The following is a 22764-nucleotide window of genomic DNA, read 5'->3' on the forward strand; positions in this document are numbered from 1 at the left end:
ATCATCCTCAAACTCTTCTTCATCTATAATATTTTTTTCTTTATCTCCTATATCAATTAATATTTCATTAGCTCTAAAATGAAACAATAGTAACATACAAAATAATTCATTATATTTAAGAATACCTTTGAATTTTTTTGAAGCTTCAATCTCACTTTGTTTCTTTCTTTTATATACTTGGGTAGTTGCTTTATTGTCTTCTTCATTGACATGAGTTTCTCCTTCTGCTTCAACTTCAAAAACATCCGCATTCTTAGGAGTAACCCATTCATCATCAGATTGTAACTCATCAAGAAGCAAAAGGTCAATTCCATTCTCAATATTTCCTTGATTTTGAATTTTAAGATGTCTATCTTTCAGTTTTTTATTAAACATAACATAAACTAGTTTGTTCATTCGATCTGCCGCCAATCGATTTCTTATCTTTGTATAAATTTGATTGAAGATGCTCCAATTATGCTCGCATGCAGAAGCAGAACATGTTAAGCTAAGAACTTTAACTGCAAAAGCCTTTCAATTCAGGAACATCATCTCCAAATTGAGCCCACCAACGTTCTACATGAAGTCATCTAGTATCTTTATGAATTTGGTTGAAAGGTCAGAGTGTGGAAGATAATCATTGAACTAATATTAATTAAAAATTATAAATACACAATTATAAATCATGACAGCATGCTTGTGTCTTTGCTTCTATAGTCAAACATTCCCTTCTTTATATGAAAATTCCTCAAGTTGATCATTATTTGATGGTAGTTTTCTTTCAGAAATTGAGTCGTTGTTATACTGCATACAAACCATGTTACCTTCTTTTCAACATGTACAAAATATCATTTATTATCAATGAATGGGGATTATAATAGTATCGCACTGAGCATGTTAATTGTGGATGTAATGTCGATTCCCACTTTTTCATCGGATTGAATTATTCCCATATTTCTCTTGTAGGCACTTTCTTGACCTCCCAATTCTTTGCTTTATGCATTCTTAATCCTTATTTTCCTCTGTATAATATTAATCCCATAGCGAGGCCTCTCTTCACCATGTCAGTACCATTCTAAGCACCTTTTAACTGATGGTCACTGTTGTTGTCTTTTCAAAGCTAGTTTGTGACTCCGCCAATGAATTCGTATCTTTCATGACAATCTGTATACCTTTGTCTTCCTGTTCTTGTTTTTTGCCCTGTACTTTTTTAATCCCACTATTCAGTGAGTAAACATTGCTTCTGTAATGTTGTCTTTAAACTCCTTTGAAGTTCTATGCAATGTTAAAATGCATGTTGCAGAATACTTTGTACAGCGGTCAATAATCTTCCTTGTCAGTGATACTTTGTACGATCAAGCTGGTATCCAGAATGTTGTTTTATATAAACTAGCTATCATAATTTGGCTTTAATTATATGTATGATTTATGCTTGTAGAGGCTATACATGTTCCGCCAACCTGCTCAATAGCATCAAGTTATACAATGTGCAGCTAGAAGGAGGTGCAGTGAAAGATGAGGCCTTGCTTCTGTCCATTTAAACATTTCCCTGCAGCTTTGTATATCACTCGGCGGTACAGTAACAACCTAGTACTACTTAAGCATCTCCACTTCGCTGCCACAACTTCATCCAACATTCTGAACAATAAGTTGCTGGTGCAGTTGCTTGACAAAGGCATTGAAGCTATCTTAGCCTGAATTGAAGAAGAACTGTTCCATAGTGGTAATTGGGATTGGACAAGAATTAGGTAGATTGCTCAATCGTAAATATTGACCTACCAATCTGGACTTATTGTCACTCCGGTCTCAATCCGAAGTCTTTAATATCATCCCATTTGTATGAGTGTGGCTGTTTAAATCTCTCCTCCTCATTCACATCTCAAGTCCTTCAACTCAGTGTGCATGCTTGGGAGTGTTGCGAGCCTTATATTCCCAGTAGAATTTCCTGACATAGAGTCTTTGTACATCATATGAGTCCATGGCGGACTGCTTAACACATTATAATGGAACTCAACTTTTTTCGATAGATGAATCTAGTCGAATCTAATGAGACAAACTGGCTGTTCCTGAGCTGTCTTTTGTAACTGTAGCGAGGCTGAATTATCCTGAGATATGTTTTCCTCATTAGTCATCTATTCTTAGTATGAGATCTGTATCCATGGGCCCCCGACTGCCTCGGTCTGAAGAAACTAGATGGCTTCCAGTACTGGAACCTTCATGCTATGATCCATAGTAAGAAGAGTTTCCTATCATCTCTTCCATATTTCTTTTTGTGACCTCCTTTGTGGTGGCATACTTCTTTAAGTAATCAATACATTCTTTTTTCACTTCATCAGGTACTTTTGCACATGGTCCCACATTGACATGAGTGCAAGCTAGGTGATGCTTCAGCCTCTTGACACCACCCGTAATGTGCTTCTCACAGAAATTACATTTCATGTAAACATATCCCTTCTTCGCACCTTCGACTGGCACTTCAACTTGAGTGCCATATTTCCATGCAGGATCTTTTCTTCTCGCACCACTAGTCATACTAATAATAGATAGAAAAGAATAATTAATATCAATTACAAATTATAAACAAATTATAAGCTCCATAAAAATACATAATATAGGGTTGAATTAGGACTTATACAAAAGAGATGGAATTTTTATATCACAAGCATTAGTTCTTATGTGTTGCATAATTCCAAAAAAAGACTTTCTTGCATTCAATTTTTTAAATGTTCCTAATTCCACAGAACTCCAATTCAAATAACCAAAAAGCTTATAATTCTCAAAATTAGTAATAGATCCTAATACAAGTCATTCATATATTAGGTTATAAATGTGATTAAGGATTCAAATTAATGAGTTATTTTATATGGCTTACCAAGAATAATTATTAAACTAATACAACCATCACAAGCAACTTCTGAAAATTTCTTAGAAGAAAAAATGAAAGCACAATTTAATTTCACAACCTATCATTCACAAACTAATGGTGATGACCATCATGGATGATGCAATATTTAAAGTGATGGTTTAATGAGATTTGTATGATCAAAGATGTATGAATCTATGGGGTTATTTGATTGCTTGTAAATGGGAAGTAAAGAATATCCAGTAACAATTCCAAATGAGACGATCAAAATCAATACCATTGAAACTGTAATACCCAAAATTAACTTAAGATTTAATAAATCTCAAGACAACAGATGAAAAAAAAATAATACTTATTGTCTCTGAACGATAGAGGCATGAAGAAAAACAGGAACAAGAAGCATACCTTCGTCTCCAGTAGCCTTCAGGTACATCGAACACGAAGTATGTTGAGCACGGCGCAGGAAGAAAACAGAACGAACGACCGCGAGCGAAGTCGTCGAACCTGAAGTCGTCGAAGTCCTGGATGCCGTCGAAGTTTGTTGAACACGACGCAGGAAGAAACACGATGCAGGAAAAAGAAAACAGGGAATGAAAGTTGTCGAAGTCTAAGTTTGTTGAACACGACGTAGGAAGAAGAAAACATGAAACAAATGTTGTCGAACTTGAAATCGTCGAAGTTGTCGATGTCGTCGAAGTCGTGGATCTCGTCAAAGTCTAAGTTGAAGTCGTCGTTAGGGAAAGTTGGCGGGAGCAGGGATCACACGACCGAACGGGAGGAAGAGAACGAGCAGACGAGCAAACGAGCAAACGAGAGAACGAGCAGGGATCACATGTTCGATCAAACTTTGTTGTCCAAGTTGTCGGAGGAAAACGAGCAAAGGAGAGAAAACAGGGAATGAAAAAGAGGGAGCGGCGGAAATGCTTACAAAAGAAGCCCTAATCTCTATTTACGCATGACTGGCGAACAAAAATGATTCGAGGAAGCGCCTCATTCGCCTCGACTCCTTGCGCCCTGAGGCGTACGCCTCAAATGAAAAAGGCGTGCGTTTTGTCCGAACAACCGAGGCTTATGCCTTAGTTCGCCCACTTAACGCCTCGACTCAAGGCGCGCCTCAAGGCTATCGCCTCAAACGCTTTTTAAATGGTTGATCCTTGTCGGATACTATCGCCTCTGGTATCCAATGCAGTCTAATTACCTCTTTGATGAATGTTGATGTTACTGTCACCACCGTGCAGGGATTTTGTCAGGGGATGAAGTGAGCATACTTGCTCAATCTATCCATTACTATCAAGATCACTGTGAAACCTTCGGAACGGGCAACCCATCTATGTAGTCCATAAATATCTCCTCCTATACTCGACTTGGTAATGCCAGTGGCTGTAGTAGTCCTGGCGGCATGGCTAGATACTTGTTCCTCTGGCATGTCTCATATATGGACACCAACTCCATATACTTGCGCATTCCCTTCCAGTACAACTCCAAGGCAAGCCTCCTATAGGTCTTCTGTTCCCCTAAGTAGCCCCCAATTGCAATCCCATGGAACTTCTGCAGTGTGGAATGTGGATTGATGTCCGGGGCATCACAAACCTTCCCTGGTATAGCAGTCTCTCTCCCTTCAAAGTGTATCCCGGGTGGCTACTCCCTTTCCTCAGTAAGTTAGCCCTAATCTTGCCCAATTCCTCATCCCTGACGCTTTTGTAATAAATCGTATTTTGAATTAGCCAATTTTTTTGGAGTCATTATAACTCCAAATTGTAAACCTTCTTCGCCATAGTAGTTAGATTGAAGAATTTTACTTACATGATTTTTTTTTATAATTTTTGGGTACCGATGAAAATACTTAAAAAAGCTGTATTTATCGGTATAATTGAGGATTTCGGGACTGTCAGGTGTTCGTTTTGCAAATTGATTTCACGAATATTTTTTAAATAACATGTTTTATTTTATGGATATTTTTTGTAATTTTTAAAGTCCTATAAGAATTTATTTGAATTTTATACTAAATAATTATTTAAATTAAATACTATATTAATATTATATTAAAATATCTAAAAGCATTATAAGATTTTTATTTAAATCCTTTTTCCCATTGTTTGGAGATTTGTTTAACGAAAATGTGAGGCCTTTTTTAAGAAAAAGAAATTAGAATCTAAGATTTGGAGGCTGCAGAGCGATTTTCGTCGGTCAAGCCTGTTGGGTTAATTGCTCGTCTTGCTGTAAGGAATCCATATCCTATTCCTGATTTCAAAGATTTTGTCTTTTTAATATTTTTCCGCTCAAATTTGTGTTTTTGTTACCAAAAAATTCAAATAACATTGTATTGGTAAAACTTTCACCGCATAACTTTTTATATGTTATAGAGATCGTGATTATGAGCATTTTGAGTATTTATTTGAGATTTTTTATCGGGTGATTTTGAAAATACAACGATTTTTTTTTCCCCAAAATTTATTTTGATATCTAAAAATAGTATAGTATAATAAAAGTCTTAAAATATCGTTTTATACAATTCCTAGTATTTTGATAATTTACTGAAAATGTGCTTTTTTGCCTAATATGATTTTTTTTTGTACCGTCGTTATGATATTTTAGCATACTCTTAATTAAGCTCAATTATGCACTATTTGTTGCAATACATTACAAATGGACGTGAATATATGTTTGAGTAACAGTTGGTCGCTATTACTATTATTGTATTGTGATAATAATCTGCGTGTGTGAAATATATAAGTAAATATTGGTTGAACTGTTGGTTGGAGGCTGATTGACCTATACAGAATGGTGAACCGATGGGGTTTTTTTTAAAATAATGTGGTTTGGTGTTATCCTCTACTAATTCACGTGATATACTTATTGAGAATTATAAGAAGATTATTACTATGCTAACGAGCAAAGAGTGACGATTTTATTTACTAAGCCAACAATTTACTAGCACTAATTCTAACATTGAAAAACATCGTGATAGCCAGTACTTCTTACTTGTTTAGTCTGATTATTGAAATACATATTTTGAGGCATTATTCTTATTGTTGTATGAATTTATTTATATTGTACAGATTTACTATTATTGCATTATTCTACTGTTGCCACTAGATTGTTATTCTTACTGATACAGATACATATATTAATGATTAACTGTAATGATACTGAGCACGTGATATACTGAACACGTGATATACATAATTTATTAAACATGTGATTGAGATATTGAGTTTTAGAATGAGGTATTGATTTAATGCTGATATAGGATAACTGAATATTATGTGTATATTCTTATATCATTTTACTATGATTTGATTTCAATAATATTTATCAATATTTTGATTTGATATTTTATACGATTTATGTATTGATTAGTATTACAAATACGACGATTGCTTTATAGATTTGACATTCGTACTAGTTTACTATTTTACTGGTTTTCGTTCTGTAGTATTTTACTGTTTACAGATTCTACTGTTATTTCATTTGAGTTTTACTATTCTTGCAGTTATTCAATGATCATATAATTGTTATTCCTATGATTTGATCCTTAACATGCATATTGCTCTTTTACCGTGCTTTGAATTCAGTTATAGGTTTTGGTGACCTGTTGGATTTTTTAAGCTCTTTATATGTGGTGTTAAATAATTTCAGGTAAAGAGTCTGTCACGTAAAGCTTTATACTGATTTTAGTATAGTTTTTATGTTAGCTTTTGGTTCATGCATTTTTGCAGCCAGTGTGGCTATTGTATATATTTTTTTAACGCTAGTTGTGGATTGTAATTATTAACTGTAGTAATGTGAATTAAATTTCTCATATTTTGTGTTTTCTTTAATGCAATTAATCAACTCTAGATGTATGTATTGATCTGGTTGAAAAAAAGAAAAAAATAGAGAATAAAAAATATGTTCTTTCACTTAGATCATGGGACATTACAGCTTTCCTCATGGATGGCCTCACAATCTAACATCAATGGGATAGACACTGCTATCAATTGTGACTCCCCTATGCATATGAACAAGGTATCAACTGCTTGTTTTACACTCCTGATTTGTACTGGTTTTTAAAATCATATCCCAGCAATTTGGACAGCCTTCTTTGATGCTCCTCTGTCACCATCCTCTGCTCCAACAAGTATTTCAAGCTTCGTTGGTTTATCCTGACAATGAAATGCCTACCTAGTAGGTAGGGCCGCCACTTCACACAGGCTTTCATAGACTGATTTGAGCCTGGCCCTGGCTATTAATACTTGGCTGAAATATGCAATGGGTCGACGATTCTGCATGAGTACTGCCCCCAGATAGTATCCTGAAGCATCTGTCTCCGCTATGAAAGCTTGCGTGAAGTAAGGTAAAGCTAAGACCGGTACCGATAGTCATAGCCTTCTTTAATCATTCAAATGCTGTTGTGGCCGCCTCTCCCCATAATATTCCATCTTTCTTAAGCTGCTCTATCAATGGTCATGTTATAGTGCTGTACCATTTTACCAACTTTATGTAGTACCCGATTAGTCCTAAGAATCCTCTTAATTCCCTTAAATTTTTAGGTAAGGGCCACCCTCAATATAGCCTTGATTTTTGACTGGTTAGCTGCCACCCCTTCTTTAGAAATGATATGCCCCAAATATTTCACACTGGTCTGGGCAAAACAACACTTCTTCAGGTTGGCCCTTAGTTGATGTTCCTGCAGAACTCCCAAGACCACCTTTAAGTGTTCCTGATGCTCCTCAGTTCTACTGTATACTAATATGTCATTAAAAAATACCAACACAAGCTTATAGAAGTACTGGTTGAACACCCTATTCATCTGTGACTGGAAAGTAGCAGGAGCGTTGGTAAGCCCAAATGGCATGACCAGAAACTCGTAGTGCCCCTCATGTGTCCTGAAAGTTGTTTTGGAGATATTTCCTTCCCTCATTTTGATATGATGGTATCCAGACTTCAAATCCAGCTTGGAAAATATCACTTCTCCATACATTTCATCCAAGAGCTCATCAATCACCGGAATAGGGAACTTATCCGGCACTGCCCCCATGTTCAAAGCTCTTTAGTCCTTACGAAACTGCCAACTCCTATCCTTTTTCTCGACCAGAAAGACAGGACTAAAGAAAGAACTCACACTCGGCCTGATGATTCCCGCCTCCAGCATCTCACGGATTAGCTTCTCAATCTCATCCTTCTGAGATAAAGGATATCGGGAGGGTCTGACGCTGATGGGTGACACCCTTTCCCTTAGGACGATGGCATGCTCCTGCTCTCTCGGTGGTGGCAATCCCTGAGGTGGCTGAAACACCTCCTTGAATTGTTGAATAAACGGCTGTATGTCTCTTCCCTCTTCCAATCTAGCTCCCTCCAAACTGTACAGCTTCACCAAATATCCTCCACCCACCAATCGTATGTTCGTCACCATAGTTTTAAGTGAAACCATGGATTTGGATAGCCTTGCATCTCCCTTGATCACTACCTTTCTCCTATCCACCATCAACTCCATCGTGAGTGCTCCCCAATTAACCTCGGTGTCTCCCAAGGCCTGCAGCCACTTCATCCCCAGGATGATATATGCGTCTCCTAATTCTAGTCGAAGAAAATCTTCCCTTACCTCAATCCCCTGGATAGTCAGTAACACTCTACAGATCCCTTGGTCATTCTCCACCTTACCCATGCCCATCATCACCCCATAACAATCGGTATCCATCAATTTCTCTCCCAATTGGTTGACGACCTAAGTGAAAATGAAATTGTGCGTAGCCCCACTATCAATCAGCACCACCACCTCCCTGTCCTCTATCTGTTCCTTCACCTTCAAGGTATGATTTGTAGTAAATCCTACCACTGAGTTCAAGGAAACCTGTGTCATATCCAAATGCAACTTCTCCTCCATCTCTTTCTCTAACTCCCCCTCACCTCTCTCAGTTTCTTCATCATCACAGACGGTGAGAATCTGAATAGTTCGGTCCTTGCACCAATGCCCTAGCGTATACTTCTCATCGCTCCATAAACACAACACTTTTTCCCTCTTCTCCTACATCTTTTTCTCTGTCAGCCTCTTGACATTTCCCCCACTTCCTCCTACTGTCTTCTCTCTGGTGGTTTCCCAATTTCCTCCTATTGTAGGACCTTTAGGTGCTAGATGAGTGGTCGTCATCCTGAAAGTCCCTCCTGAGATGCTAGTTCTGACTCTGCTCTCTAGATTTCTTTGATTTTCAACTAGTTGTGCTAGCTTCATGACCTCCCTCAAGTCACGAGGCATTAGAACCTTCACTGTCGCTCGGATCTCTACCTTCAGTCCCTTCATGAAATTTCCATCCAATACCGTATCTGATAATCACTTCACCCAACTAGCCAAGTGCTCAAAACGCTCACGGTAGTCTGCGACTGATCCCTCCTGAACCAGAGCAAAGAACCGCTCATAAAAATCTCCTCCCCGGTCGGTTTGGAAACGTTCTACTATGCAGTCCTTGAAATCTCGCCAACTTCTGATGGGTTTCCTTCGATCTCTCCACTGGTATCATGACGACACCTTCCCCTCCAAACATAGGCTTACTGCTCGCAGTTCTCCTCCTCCGTTAACCCATTAACGACAAAGTACCTCTCCACCTTATAGATCCACCCATACGCATCCTCCCCCTCGAAGATAGGCAACTTGAACTTCCTCACCTTCTGATCTCCTCTGTTTACCCTCATTCCTCCATAGTTTCTACTTTCCTAAGTGTTCAACCCCCCCCCCCCCCCCCCACCCATATCCTCATTTGAATTCTCCTCTCTTCCCTTCAAAATCAGACCCTCGGCGACCATAATTTCCTTCCCTACGTTCCCAATCAGCGCCCCGTTGCTCCTGCCCTCCATACCCATGCCTTTCCACAAACTTATCTCCTCTATCCTCCCTCTGCAAAGGCTCCACATGGGGTCTTCTTCTTTCTCCCTCTATGATCTCTACCTCCTTTTTATCATTACGGATTTTAGAATTTGTATTGTCCTTCTCGCCCTCTCGCCATGGAAGTCGTGGATTGATTGTGGAATTATAACATCTTCTTCATCATTTTTTGTAAGTCTGCAACTTGCCCTTCCATGGAAGAAATTCTGTCCTCCACCGTTGTTTTGATTTGGTTCATCTCTCCTTCCAATCTCCCCTTCAAAGCGTACACTTTTTTGCTGCCATCTTTCTCCAGATTTTTGTAGACACAGAAATATAGACTTTGCCTTAAAAAATAGCACCTTCCTTCTTTAACGACCCAAGAATAACTGCTGGAATTTGCAAAAACAGCCCACCAACGGTCCCAAGATTTGCTATGGTACCAATTTAATAGGAAATACTTGAGTTCGCAACTAACCCTAATGGGAAATACTTGAGTTCACAAGCAAGCCTAACAATAATCGGTAAAACAGCGAGAAAACAAAATAAAATATGGTGGAAAAAACAATCAAATTATAGATAGTCTTATAGAAAGCAAAGCGAAACAAGAACGAAGTAAAGATACAATTGATCCTCAATTCGAGAGGAGGATCGTTCTCTCCCAATCTCTTGAAGCCTAGAGCCTAAGACGCCAAAGGGACTCCAAGAGAAATCCAAAATTTTTCATGCCCTAATCTAGCCTCTCCTCATCCTTAAATGCAAATCTTCCTAATAAAAAACTTCCTAACATAAATATATTTCAAAAACTCTCCTTATGCACTAGCCTCCCCTTTCTCTCACTCATGTTACTGCCTCAAGGGGGGCGCTGGCCGAAACACATTGAGGAGGCGGCCTCCTGTAGAATTGGACCGGCCCCTCCTGGGCTGGTCTTGTTAGTTCTGTAACAGTTTTTTTTCCTAAAAATAGCGTTTTTGGCATTTTCATATTTATTTAGAGATAGTTTTATATTTGCCAGTAAGGCTTAATTCTATAAGTATTGTGTAGGGTCTTGTAATTCAGTTAGTTGATTATAAAATAATAATTAGCATTTCCTCATTTTCTATCTGGTTGACCTCCTATTTCATGAGCATGTCTTTTTTCATGCTCCTCGTTGCTTTTTTTTTATGTGTTTGTTTGTAGTTAGTGGGGTAAAGGCTTGATGTTATTATTCATGATTCTTTCATTTTATCATATTCTTTTCAACTCCCTTAAATATAGAAAATCCTTCACAATCTTCATTTCCCACTACCCTTGCATGGGCTGTCACATGCAGAGCCGCATATAGAAAATCATGTTGATTTCCTTAAAATATTGATAAGAATTGAATATTGTTTATGGAAAGAATTGTCGAGATAAAGATAAAAAGGGAATTAAGAGGATTAGTTGATTGAAAACAAAGGTATTGAGGCATGAGGTAGAGAATGAAAGCTCACTGAAACCTTAGAATGGTGAATCAGTCCCTAGAGGGGATGCTAAAAGAAAAACTTCGTTTTGTATCTTCAGCTTATTCAGTTACAAGGCTATTGATATTGTTTATGGAAATAAATTTCATTGAAAATGGAATAGTATTGCAAAATAAATAGAAGAAATCTTACTGGTCCTAAGTAATAAATGATATTTAATTTTTTAATAAAAAATAAACATAAATATAAATAAGCATGACCATAATTCATATTGTGGAGCTGTCATATCATAGAAGTGATGAATGAGAAATCCACCCCAAGAAGGAAGAGATGAAGGGGAAGGCCTACTCCATATAGTTAAAGGCTCTCATCAAAGTTCTTGAAGAACATTACATAACTTTGGAATGGTGTATGTAGCTTAGAGGTCTTCGTGCACGTTGTTAGATTGAGTTTGATTGAAGTGTTGATTATTTAAAGTTGATTTTTTTAATTAAATGGGTTGATTTGTTGAGATTTGTAATCATCATGCCAATTTAATGTGTAATTAGAGTCAATTTTGCAAGGTGAATATGTGTCAGTGTTGTAGGAGAATAGTAGGTGAGTGTTAGCGCATGGGGATTGTGTGGGGGCAATAGAGGTGGATGGAAGTTAGTGCTATAGTGCGAGAGACTGCATGGAAGAGAGTTTTTAGGTGGAAGATGGAATACATCTAGATGTGAACAGGTAGGATGTCCGAATGTGATTGTTGTAGATAGCGCATGAGATGGACATGATCATAGAGTGGGAAACGACTACGTAGTGCATGCGATGGACATGATCATAGAGTGGTAAATAGTTGTATGCACAAAATGATGGGTATGAGATGCAATGAAAATTGAGTGAGAATGCCTAATGATTGTACTGTAGCGATATGGGTGGATGCAAGTGAGTTCTAGTTCATGAGCGACTGCACAGAGTGACAATTGCAAGATGGATGGCCTCTAGGTAAATGTGAGCGGGTAGGATATGTGGGTTCAAATTTTGTGAAGATTATAAAGTTCGTTTAGGGATATGTGGGTTCAATTTATTCTATATGAGTGCTTATCTTGTAGATAATTCTTAACCAATTACTTTTTTTCGTGATCATTAGAATATCCAGGAAGTTCACAATAAGATGACAATTGGCATGCGTATGTAATATGTGGAATCAAACTCCTACATCAACTATACATCCTTTCATACATGGCACAATTGCTTTGGGCATTTATCCAACGATAAACTTGCTTGTTTACAATCACAAATTAATTGTAATATTCCTAATATTAATAAAATTTCTTCTTGTCACCTTTGCTCATTCGTAGAACAACATAGACTCATATTTGTTTCTAATAATAATAAAATTAAAAATGCTTTTGAGTTAATTCATTGTGACTTATGAGGAGCTTTTCATATTACTAATTGTCTTGGTCGTGAATGATTTTTTTTTAGTTTACATTGGTGTATCTTCTTAAATTAAAATTTGAAACCCTAGTTTCCATTGAAAATATTTTTGATATGATGTCGGCTCAATTCAATAGTTCCATTTAGGTTATTCGATATGACAATGCCAAGGAGCTTAATTTCGTTGCTTTCTTCAATAATCACGGGGTTCTACATCAATACTCTTATTTTGAGCGGACTCAATAAAATGCAGTTGTTGAATGCGAACACCAACATCTATTTAATTTTGCTAGAGCCTTATGTTTTCAATCTCGGTTCCATTAAAATTTTTGTGTGATTGTATTCTAACAGCTATGTTCATGATAAATCAAACCCCTTCTCTTCAATATAAAACTCCTGAATTACTATACAATGCATCGGCTGATTATTCTAATGCTTGTATTTTTGGATGTCTAGCATTTGCTTTCACTCTTGATATATAATCATAGCATTCTCTTTTACTCTTGCTGTAGATAGAATCAAATTTGAACCATGTGCTCTAACACACATTGTCATAGGGTACTCACAAAGCATGAAAGCTTACAAACTATATGACATCAATAGTGAAAGAATTTTCTTTTTTCGTTATGTTTTCTTTCTTGAGGATCACTTTTCCTTTAATTCAATGGATCTTTCCACTTGTGATATTGATCCCTCTACAAACTTAGTTTTAACTTTATATCCAAAACTTCCTCTTCCATCCCAAAATGAAACTCCAACTCCTGATTGGCTTCACTCATTTTTAACACTATAAATAGCTCTTGCCACTGAACCAACGATATCGACACCACAAATGTAGCACATCAATCCCTTTGTTTATCCACTAGTCGCAAGGCTTAAAATTGCACAATTGGGTATTGAGGTATCTTTTATTCGTGAGACGAGGCGTAAGTCTCAAGCTGTTTTGAGGCATAAGCCTCAAAATAAAAAAAATTGCGTTAAGTAAAAATAAATGTCAATTTGATTTTTATATAATATCCAAATAATATGTTAAGTGATGACATGTTAATTATCTATTGAATTATGAAGTAAAAAATTAGCATACATATGAAATAAAAATTTGCATAAGACGAAAAGTGGAAGTGATAAATTACATGAAAATTGAATTGAAATTCAAATATTATAAGAGCAAAATAATATTAAATATAGAAATAACATAAAAGTATCATATAATATCATGTTCAATTCCAAATTTCTTCTTTCTCAGATCCCTATGCATCTATATTTAATTCATAAAAAAATTGAAATAGTTGAAAAAAATTTAGAAATCAATGCACTGTCATCACTGAGGGGGTTTTTATTTGAGTCGTCATCATAACAAATTGGTCTATGGGTCTCATTTTATGGATTCCAATGCCCTCCAATTTGCTTCTTCATTTATTTCAATCATCTTCTTCTTTTATAAATGTCTTTCTTTAACATAAAAATATACATAAATATGGTGAGGCGTAACCCTCGCGTCAGTGAGGGGCTTGCCTCAAGGCAGTCCTCAGTCAAACTGAGGCGCAAACCTCATAAAAAAGTTTTAGGTGTAAGCCTTGATATGTTTTTAATTAGAATTACACTGAGGATCTCCTTGAGGCTTGTTTTTAAATAGAGATGAGGGGGGAAGTGGGGGAAATTTCAAAAGGTTAACTAAGAAAGAATACAAAAGAAAAGAGCCAAGGGGTTGTGTTTCAGGTGCGACGAGAAGTACATGCCAGGGCATAGGTGCAAGGATCGAACTCTTCAGGTTCTCACCGTCTGTGATGACAAGGAAACTGAAGGAGGAGGTGGAAGTGGGCTAGACACAGAGGAAGAAGAGGAGATCCATTTAGATGCGGCAGAAGTTTCCCTAAATTCAAGTGGGATTTACACCAAATCACACTATGAAGGTCAGAGAAATAGCAGAAAAATATGTGGAAGTATTAATGTATAGTGGGGCCACCCACAACTTCATATCAACCCAGATTGTGGATCCGATGGGAATGAGGTTAGTATAGATAGGCGGCTATGGGGTAATGTTGGGCACGGGAAAGGTGGAGATGGGAAGAGGAGTTTGTATGGGTGTAGTGCTAACTATACAAGGACTATAGGTAAAGGAGGATTTTCTTCCTTTAGAACTGGGAAGCACCGACGTCATATTAGGGATGTAGTGGTTACATACCTTAGGGGAAACTAAGGTTAATTGGGGAGCTCTAAGGAAGGAAGTAGTGGAGGGACGAAGGACGATAATCCAGAGCGAAGCAGGGCTTTCATGATCTGGAGTACTCTCAAATCCATGCTAAGAAGCATATAGGAGGCAGGAGGAGGATATTGGGTAGTGCTGCAACGCTTGGAAGGGATCATTGTGGGGGAAGGAGAAATCCCTCTAGCTATACAACCCATCATACACCAGTTCAAGGAAATTTTCAAACCACCTCAAGGCCTCCCACCCACCAGAGATCAAGAACATGCAATTGTTCTAAAGGGGTATCACCAATCAACATTCGACCCTATCAGTACCCCCACATCCAGAAAGACAAAATTGAGAAGCTTATCAAGGAAATGTTGGAAGCAGGCATCATAAGGCCTAGTGTAAGTCCTGTTTCTAGTCCTGTTCTGTTAGTTAATAAAAAGATGGGACCTGGAGGTTCTATGTGGATTATCGGGCGCTGAACAAGGAAATTGTACCTGATAAATTCCCCATCTCAGTGATCGATGAATTATTAGATGAGCTACATGGAGCCAAGGTGTTTTCCAAAATGGATTTGAAATCTGGCTACCATCAAATTCAAATGGAGGAAGATATTAAGAAGAAAGCTTTTCGACCACACGAAGGGCATTACGAATTCTTAGTAATCCCATTTGGGCTTACGAACGCCCCCGCAACCTTCCAGTCATTAATGAATAGAATATTCAGGCCATACCTCAGAAAATTTGTCTTAGTTTTCTTTGATGACATGTGTACAGCCAAAACACGGAGGAGCATTCGGAGCACTTAAATGTAGTATTTGGAATACTACAAGAACGTAAGCTCAAGGCAAACCTTAAGAAATACAGCTTCGCGCAACCAAAGGTAGAGTACCTGGGGCACGTGGTCTCTCAAGAGGGCGTGGTAGTTGAGCCCACCAAAATTGAAGCTATGCAAAAGTGGCCTATACCAAGGAAATTTAGAGAGCTTAGGCGGTTCCTAGGGCTCACAAGCTACTACCAGAGGTTTGTCAAAGGATACAGTACCATCGCCAAACCTCTAGCCGAGCAACTAAAGAAGGACATCTTCTTGTGGGGAGAAGAGGAAACAGAGGCTGTTGAGAAACAAAAAGAAGCCATGACATCAGTCCCGGTGTTGGCTCTTTTAGATTTCAGTTAGATTTTTATAGTGGAGATTGATGCAACCAAATATGGTTTGGGAGCAATCCTCATGCAAAGCCACATGCCTATTGCATATTTCAGCCAAACCTTGTCAACCAGAGTGCGGCTAAAGTCAGTATATGAAAGAGAGCTAATGGCTATTGTCCTGCTCATCTAGAAATGGTTGCCCTACCTCTTAGGTAGGCACTTCATCGTGAGAACAGATCAAAGGAGTTTAAAATACTTTCTTGAGCAAAGGATCTGCTCATCTAGAAATGGTTGCCCTACCTCTTAGGTAGGCACTTCATCGTGAGAACAGATCAAAGGAGTTTAAAATACTTTCTTGAGCAAAGGATGGTGACCGAGGAATATCAAAGATAGCTATCCGAACTCCTTGGCTATGATTTCAAGATCCAATATAGGTCTGGTTTGGAAAATAAAGCCGCCGACGCTGTATCAAGATGTGTGGGGGAATTACAGGAGATAGCAATCTCAATGCCACTGATGTTGGATTGGGAGGCACTCGAGGAAGAAAGTTTGTAGGATGAAGGGTTAAGATAGATCCAGGAAGTGTTGACACACGACCCAAGCAGCCACCTCGAATACTCACTCAAGGGAGGTAGACTCTTATATCAACGAAGATTTGCAATGCCAAAGTCTTCTATCCACATTCCAAATCTGCTACAAGAACTCCATGGAAGTGCGATGGGAGCACACTCAGGAGTACAGAACGCACTCCGAAGATTAGCCGCCGAATTATATTGGAAGGGGGTGCACAAAGATGTGGAGGACATGGTAGCCAAATGTGATATGTCTGCGAAACAAATATCTAGCAATGGCTCCAAGAGGACTACTACAACCCTTGGCTCTTCCAAACCAGGTATGGGAGGAAGTGTCCATAGATTTTATAGATGGTCTATCCCGATCTAAAGGATTCACAGTCATCATGTTAGTGACGGACAGACTCAACAATTACGCACATTTCATTCCTCTTCGGCACCCCTACACCACAATGACAGTGACAACCACTTTCATCAGGGAAATAGTCAAATTACATGGGATACCAGAGGCCATAGTCTCAGATAGAGATAAAGTATTCCTCAGCCATTTTTGGAGGGAATTGTTCAGATTACAGGGAATTGTTCAGATTACAGGGAATAGTTTTAAAAAGGAGTATTGCCTACCACCCACAAATAGATGGCCAGACAGAAGTAATAAACAGAAGCTTGGAGACCTATCTGAGGTGCTTCGTATCAGAGAAACCTAAGCTATGGGCTAAATGGCTGTCGTGGTCAGAATATTGGTACAACACCTCTTATCATTCGGCTTCTTAGATGACCCCTTTTAAAGTATTGTATGGAAGGGAACCTCCCCACTTGGTACCCTGTGGAAGTAGCAGGGGAACCTCCTCATTTGTAGCTGATGGATATAGGAAGGATGTCCAGTTCGAAGTCGGGGAGAAAGTCTCCTTAAATCTTCGACCATATCGATAGAAGACGATGGCTAACAGGAGGAATTAGAAACTCGCTTCAAGGTATTTTGGGCCGTATGAAGTCTAAGAGAAAATAGGTGCAGTGGCCTATTGACTAAAGCTACCATTAACGGCTACTATACACCCAGTGTTTCATGTATCCCAATTAAAAAGAGCTATCGGAGACTGTTCTATTGGATTTGAATTACTCATCACTTTAACAGAAGATCTAGAAGTAAGTATGGAATCATGAGTTACAAGGGGTACACTAGGGTGAGGGAGGAGTAAAAGAGATTTTAATCAAGTGGAAGGAGCTTCCAGATTACGAGGCAACATGGGAACCTTATGAACAAATAAAACAACAATTTCCTTCCTTCCACCTTGAGGACAAGGTGGTTCTTTGGGAATGTAGTATTGATAGGTCGGTTCCTCTGATTTGGGCCCAAGCCGAACCGACCCAAGTGGGTTGGGTATACCAGAGGCGGTGCAAACCGACTCTCCTTGCCGCCTAAGAGGGTCCACCGCCTCTTGCTTGCCATATGTGGGACCAATAGGAATTTATTTTTTAAATTAAATACAAATATGGAAGGTAGGGAATATTTAAATTATTATTTGTTTTTGGAAAGGTAGAGTGAGCGGTGGGGAGGCCTTTAAATAGAGATGAGGGGGGAAGGGAAAAGACATGCTTAGATTAGTGTTCTCTTGGAGTCTCTTCGAGTTTTGGGGCTCTAGACCTAGTGTCTAGATATTTGGAGAGAACGATCCTCCTCTCGAATAGAGGATCACCTGTATCTTTGCTTATATTCTTTGCTTTGAGTTTTCAATAAAGTTCTATTTGGTTTTCTTGTCTGTTTCTTCTCGATCTTGGTTATTATCATTGTTTTGATCAAATTTGTATTAGGATTGCTTGCGAAATCAAGTAGATCCGATAGGATTACTTGCGAACTCAAGTATTTCCTAGGTGAGCCTCATATTGTGCAATTTTAAATAATGCCACTAGGATCACCATGCCGCCATCATATTTGTTGAATTTTTGTTGTAACTAGCTATATAATAGTTCTGATGTTTCTCACCATTGTTGATCTCCAATTTCACATTATTTCTCTTTATAGTGCACTTTTACGGCGCATAAAACTTGCACTAAGCATTTTCACTTACTTTGAACTAACTTTCTATCACTAAGCCATGAAATTCTCCGAGTGGAAAACGTCCATGCATTATGTGCCCTTGAACTAAACAACATGTGGATTAGTATTCCTATTTTGATAGGAAAACATTCCAATGGTTGCAAATGGATGTCTAGGCTCAAATTTATTCTGATGGCACTATTAATAAGACAGCTTTTTTGGTTGCGAAAGGCTACACCTATAGTAAGGTATTGATTTTTTTAGAAATTTTCTTCCCGGTGGCCAAATATTCACTGTTGAAATGCTTTTTAGCCCTTGTCACAAAATTGGAGTCTTATACAAGATGAGGTTAATAAGCCTTCCTCCATGGGGATTTATTTAAGGGGTTCTACATGAACCTTTCTCCATGAAATGAATGAAAAGGGGAGCCGAGTATTACTAAATGAAAAATGATATGCAAACTTCATAAATCAATTTACAGCCTTAAATAGGCCCCTGTGCCATTATGCTCTTCAATTGCTCTAACCCTTCGTGCAAGAAAGGGGAAAAATATGGAAAATAGAAAAATAAATTGTCTTATACACTCTATCATGTATAGAGAGATTGCCTTTTTGTCTTAATTTGAGTATGAAAATAAAATCTGCACTTTTAGAGAAATTTATATTAATTTTTTGCTTATTCAACTAACTCATTATTTTGAAACAAACTTGTTTATAGATTACAGATAAATGCAGAAGGGTGTGAAACGGAAAAAATGAGCAAAAGTTTGCACTTAAAAATTGTATATGCTTATGTAGCATTTATGAATTAGTGCAAGATTAAATTTATTATAGTCTGAACTTATTCAATCAAATGCTGGAAGATTTAAATATTTTTTCAAGAAACAGTAGTAATTATCAAATGTCTTCAGAACTAGTAACCATAACTGTACAGCTCAGATGCTTTGTGCACCGGAAAGGGATTATTTCATAAAATAACTTAGAAGAATATATTAATTCATTGATGAAAGATCAAATTTGCAAACATATATATTTTTATTTTTTATTGTAGACTCTATACTAGTAGCGAGCTCATAAAATTCATAGTTTGAACTTATGGCATATATATATATATATATATTAGTTTGACATATTTCATTAAAAAAGGAAATTTATATTTCTAGAAAATTAATTAGGTTTTTAATTGCAATTTCAAAATAGAATTTAATGTTTTATTGTTTATTTAGAAGTTCATTCATGTCTCAGTTTTTAACATTGTAATTTTAGTGGGGATAGTGATAACTTCCATCACGCATAGTTGTGAGTATATTGGATAATACGCTGAAAATCATATATTTTTTCCAGGTTTATGACCTTTGTGAGTGAAGATGATAGTCATAAGTATATCTTGGATCCTGCTTGGAGTTTATTTTGCTTTAAATCTACTTTCTTTCAGGTAAGATGGGATGAGGATGACGTGGACAACAGTTTACATAATAGAGTCTCTCCTTGGGAATTAGAGCCCACTGGATCAGTCTCTTGTCCAAGCAGTCTTTTAGTGTCTGGTTCAAAAAGAACCAGAATTAGCATTCCCTCACTCGGTACTGATTATCCACATCCTAGTAAGCTCATATTAAACTTCAGTGTTTTTCAATTTGTTCCTGCAGTACACTTTGGGTATTACTCGTAAATCTTTGCTACATACAGGTGGAAGTGGTTATCAGAGCTTGCGGGAATCTGCAAGGTTCCAAGAGGTCTTGCAAGGTCAAGAAATTTTTGGTTTCAAATCTCCTTATAATGGGGCTGATGCAACTCTTCCTCAGCTTTCTGAGATGAGAAGCCATCATCTGCCTGAAATGAGGAGATGCATTGCCAATCCTAACAGCTGCTTGTTAGCTGGCTCAGGAGGCAATACCAGAGTTCCACCGGGAAACTCTGATTTTTACTACCAGGGCACAGGCTTTGGGGAATCTGTTCGGTTCCATAAGGTCTTGCAAGGTCAAGAAATTGTTCCAGTGTTGCCATCATTCCGTGGAATGGCCATTGAAAGCCTAAGAGAAAATGATGGATCAAAATTATTTGAATCATATGGTACTGGAAGGTGTTCTGCTGCACCACTTCAAGGATACTGTACGTTCATACAGCCATGTACCCCAACAGCTCAAGTCTCGTCTCCCTCTTCAGTTTTGATGTTTCAGCATGCTGCTTCTCAACTCCCATGCACTCATTCATTATATGACGCAAATGAAAAGGAGAAAGCTGACAATAGTAACTTATCTGGTCCTTTCTCTTCAGCTGATGCAGATCATGTGCAACAGACGTCCTCCACAACTCGTGTGCAGCCGCAGGCATCCTTTGCCAATGCCTTTAATCAGGGAAATGGTTTTACAAAAGAACAGTGTGAAAATCTGAGTATGTATAAGGCACCGATTCATAAAAACAGTCAGAGCATCCTTCATGGTAATGGTAGCAGTTGTAGGCTCTTTGGCTTTCCACTAACTGAGAAGATTCCAGTTACTAATGTGGTGAGTAGCTCTTTCAATGAGTCTACTTTATTAGAGGCTAGCATTAAATCATCTTTCTCAATCCAAAGGCCTCAAATGCCATCGAAAAATACAGGTCATGGATGTACCAGAGTAAGTAAATTCTATATTGGCCATTCCTTTCTGGAATTCTCTGATCTCCAGCCTGGCTTTCTTATGAGTGTTTATCTGTCCATGATTTGTTGCAGGCAGGTCTGTTAATTTCCCGAAGCTTACTTGATATGCCTATCTAATGAAAGATATGGAGGAGGTTATGAATGATTATCTGGCATTATGGTTAGTTGTAAATATTATTGTTGGGCTTTTTTTTTTTTTTGAAAGAAATGCTAAAATGCATTAAAACCCAACAAGAAACAACAATTCAAGTCATACCTAAAGCATCACATTCCTCCTTCAAGCAATACAAGAAAGGAGGAATCAAAGCATCATGTAGATCTTCCCACATAAAAGATCTAACTAAAGCCAAATTAGCACAGATATCCGCTAATTTATTACCACATATATTCGAAAATGAAAATACAATTTGATTAAACTTTAGCAAGAAAGACAAATTATCATCAATCAATCTTCTAACCTTCCAGGATTTGACCGAATTTTGAAGCCGTTTTATGATATTGAAATTGTCCCCTTCGATGATAACACCTTGTGCTTCGAACATCCAATCCTTAACCATATCTTTTCAGATATAAAATTGCTAATAGCTCCAATTGTGAAATGTCCCAATGCAAGCAATGAGCTCCAAAAGCAACCAAGAATCTACCTTTCTCGTCTCTAGCAACACCGCCAATTCCAGCCAAATTATTACTCTTAAGAGCTGCATCCACATTTATTTTAATCCACCCGGGAGGAGAAGGATGCCAAGGAGAAAACAGCAAATGCTGATTAGCATCCCAGTTATCCGGTTGAATGTTCAAAAAATTACTTCTTACAACAAAGGATATAGCGTTAGCAGCTATAGTATTATCCGAATCATCCTTTCACCATGAACCACCTTGCATCTACTATTCCATACAAGATAAGCAGCTGTACAAAAATTGTTTGCAATAAGAGAATTCTTTCCCACAAACCTTTGAAGACTTTCTAGGCAATCCATAAAACTGTCAAAAATCGGAACTATAAACCCCCAACTGTTCAGTAAAGATACTACATTCCGGACCTTGAAGCAACTTCCTACCGAATGGCTATTATCTTCATCTTCTCCACAGCCTCTCGGGCAACCAGGAAAATTACTTAATCTCCTATTTACAAGGAATGTATTAGAAGGAATGGCATTTTTACAAAGTCTCCACCAAAAAAGTTCAATTTTCGGTTTTAACTTCAGTCTCTTCATCCAATTCCAATGAGCAACCTCCTCCTCATGAACCATAGCTGCTTCAAAGGACAAGGCAGTAATGGATTTCCCAACAAATTTACAGTTCAATTCTAACAGGTCTGAAGATCTATTGTTATTAATAGGAATTGTAGAAATTGTCTTCAGAAGCTGTTCCCCAAAATAACATCAAGCTTCTCCATTTTCCAATGGCCGTTTGAAATGAATGAGCTAAGAGTAACGTCTGAAATGTCCTGAATATTAACAAATGTAGGCCAATTAGTAATACATTTGTCTAATATCTAAGAATCATGTAGCCAATTGATAGATTTCCCATTGGAAACATTCCATCTAACAATATTTTTGAGAAATTTAGCTCCCATAGTAATAATCTTCCAAGTAGGTGAACTTCCTCCCTTCACCGAGCCCGACCACACTTCTTCC

The 22764-nt window shown here is 37.8% G+C and overlaps 1 protein-coding gene across 2 annotated transcripts in view; it reads left to right on the plus strand.

Moving 5' to 3' along the window:
• Positions 1-22764, plus strand: part of LOC110110202 (auxin response factor 3-like) — a 42863-nt gene that overhangs the window by 14771 nt on the left and 5328 nt on the right. The window contains exons 9-11 of one of the 2 annotated variants that reach the window (XM_020841580.2): positions 19925-20090; positions 20176-21104; positions 21200-21287. In XM_020841580.2, the coding sequence (XP_020697239.1) occupies positions 19925-20090; positions 20176-21104; positions 21200-21244 (1140 nt within the window). In that variant the 3' untranslated portion in view covers positions 21245-21287. The remainder of the gene's footprint in view (positions 1-19924; positions 20091-20175; positions 21105-21199; positions 21288-22764) is intronic. The other variant, XM_020841581.2, reaches the window with a different exon arrangement.

The sequence above is a fragment of the Dendrobium catenatum genome, unplaced genomic scaffold (assembly GCF_001605985.2).
Source record: "Dendrobium catenatum unplaced genomic scaffold, ASM160598v2 fragScaff_scaffold_1608, whole genome shotgun sequence".
NCBI classification, from domain to species: Eukaryota; Viridiplantae; Streptophyta; class Magnoliopsida; order Asparagales; family Orchidaceae; genus Dendrobium; species Dendrobium catenatum.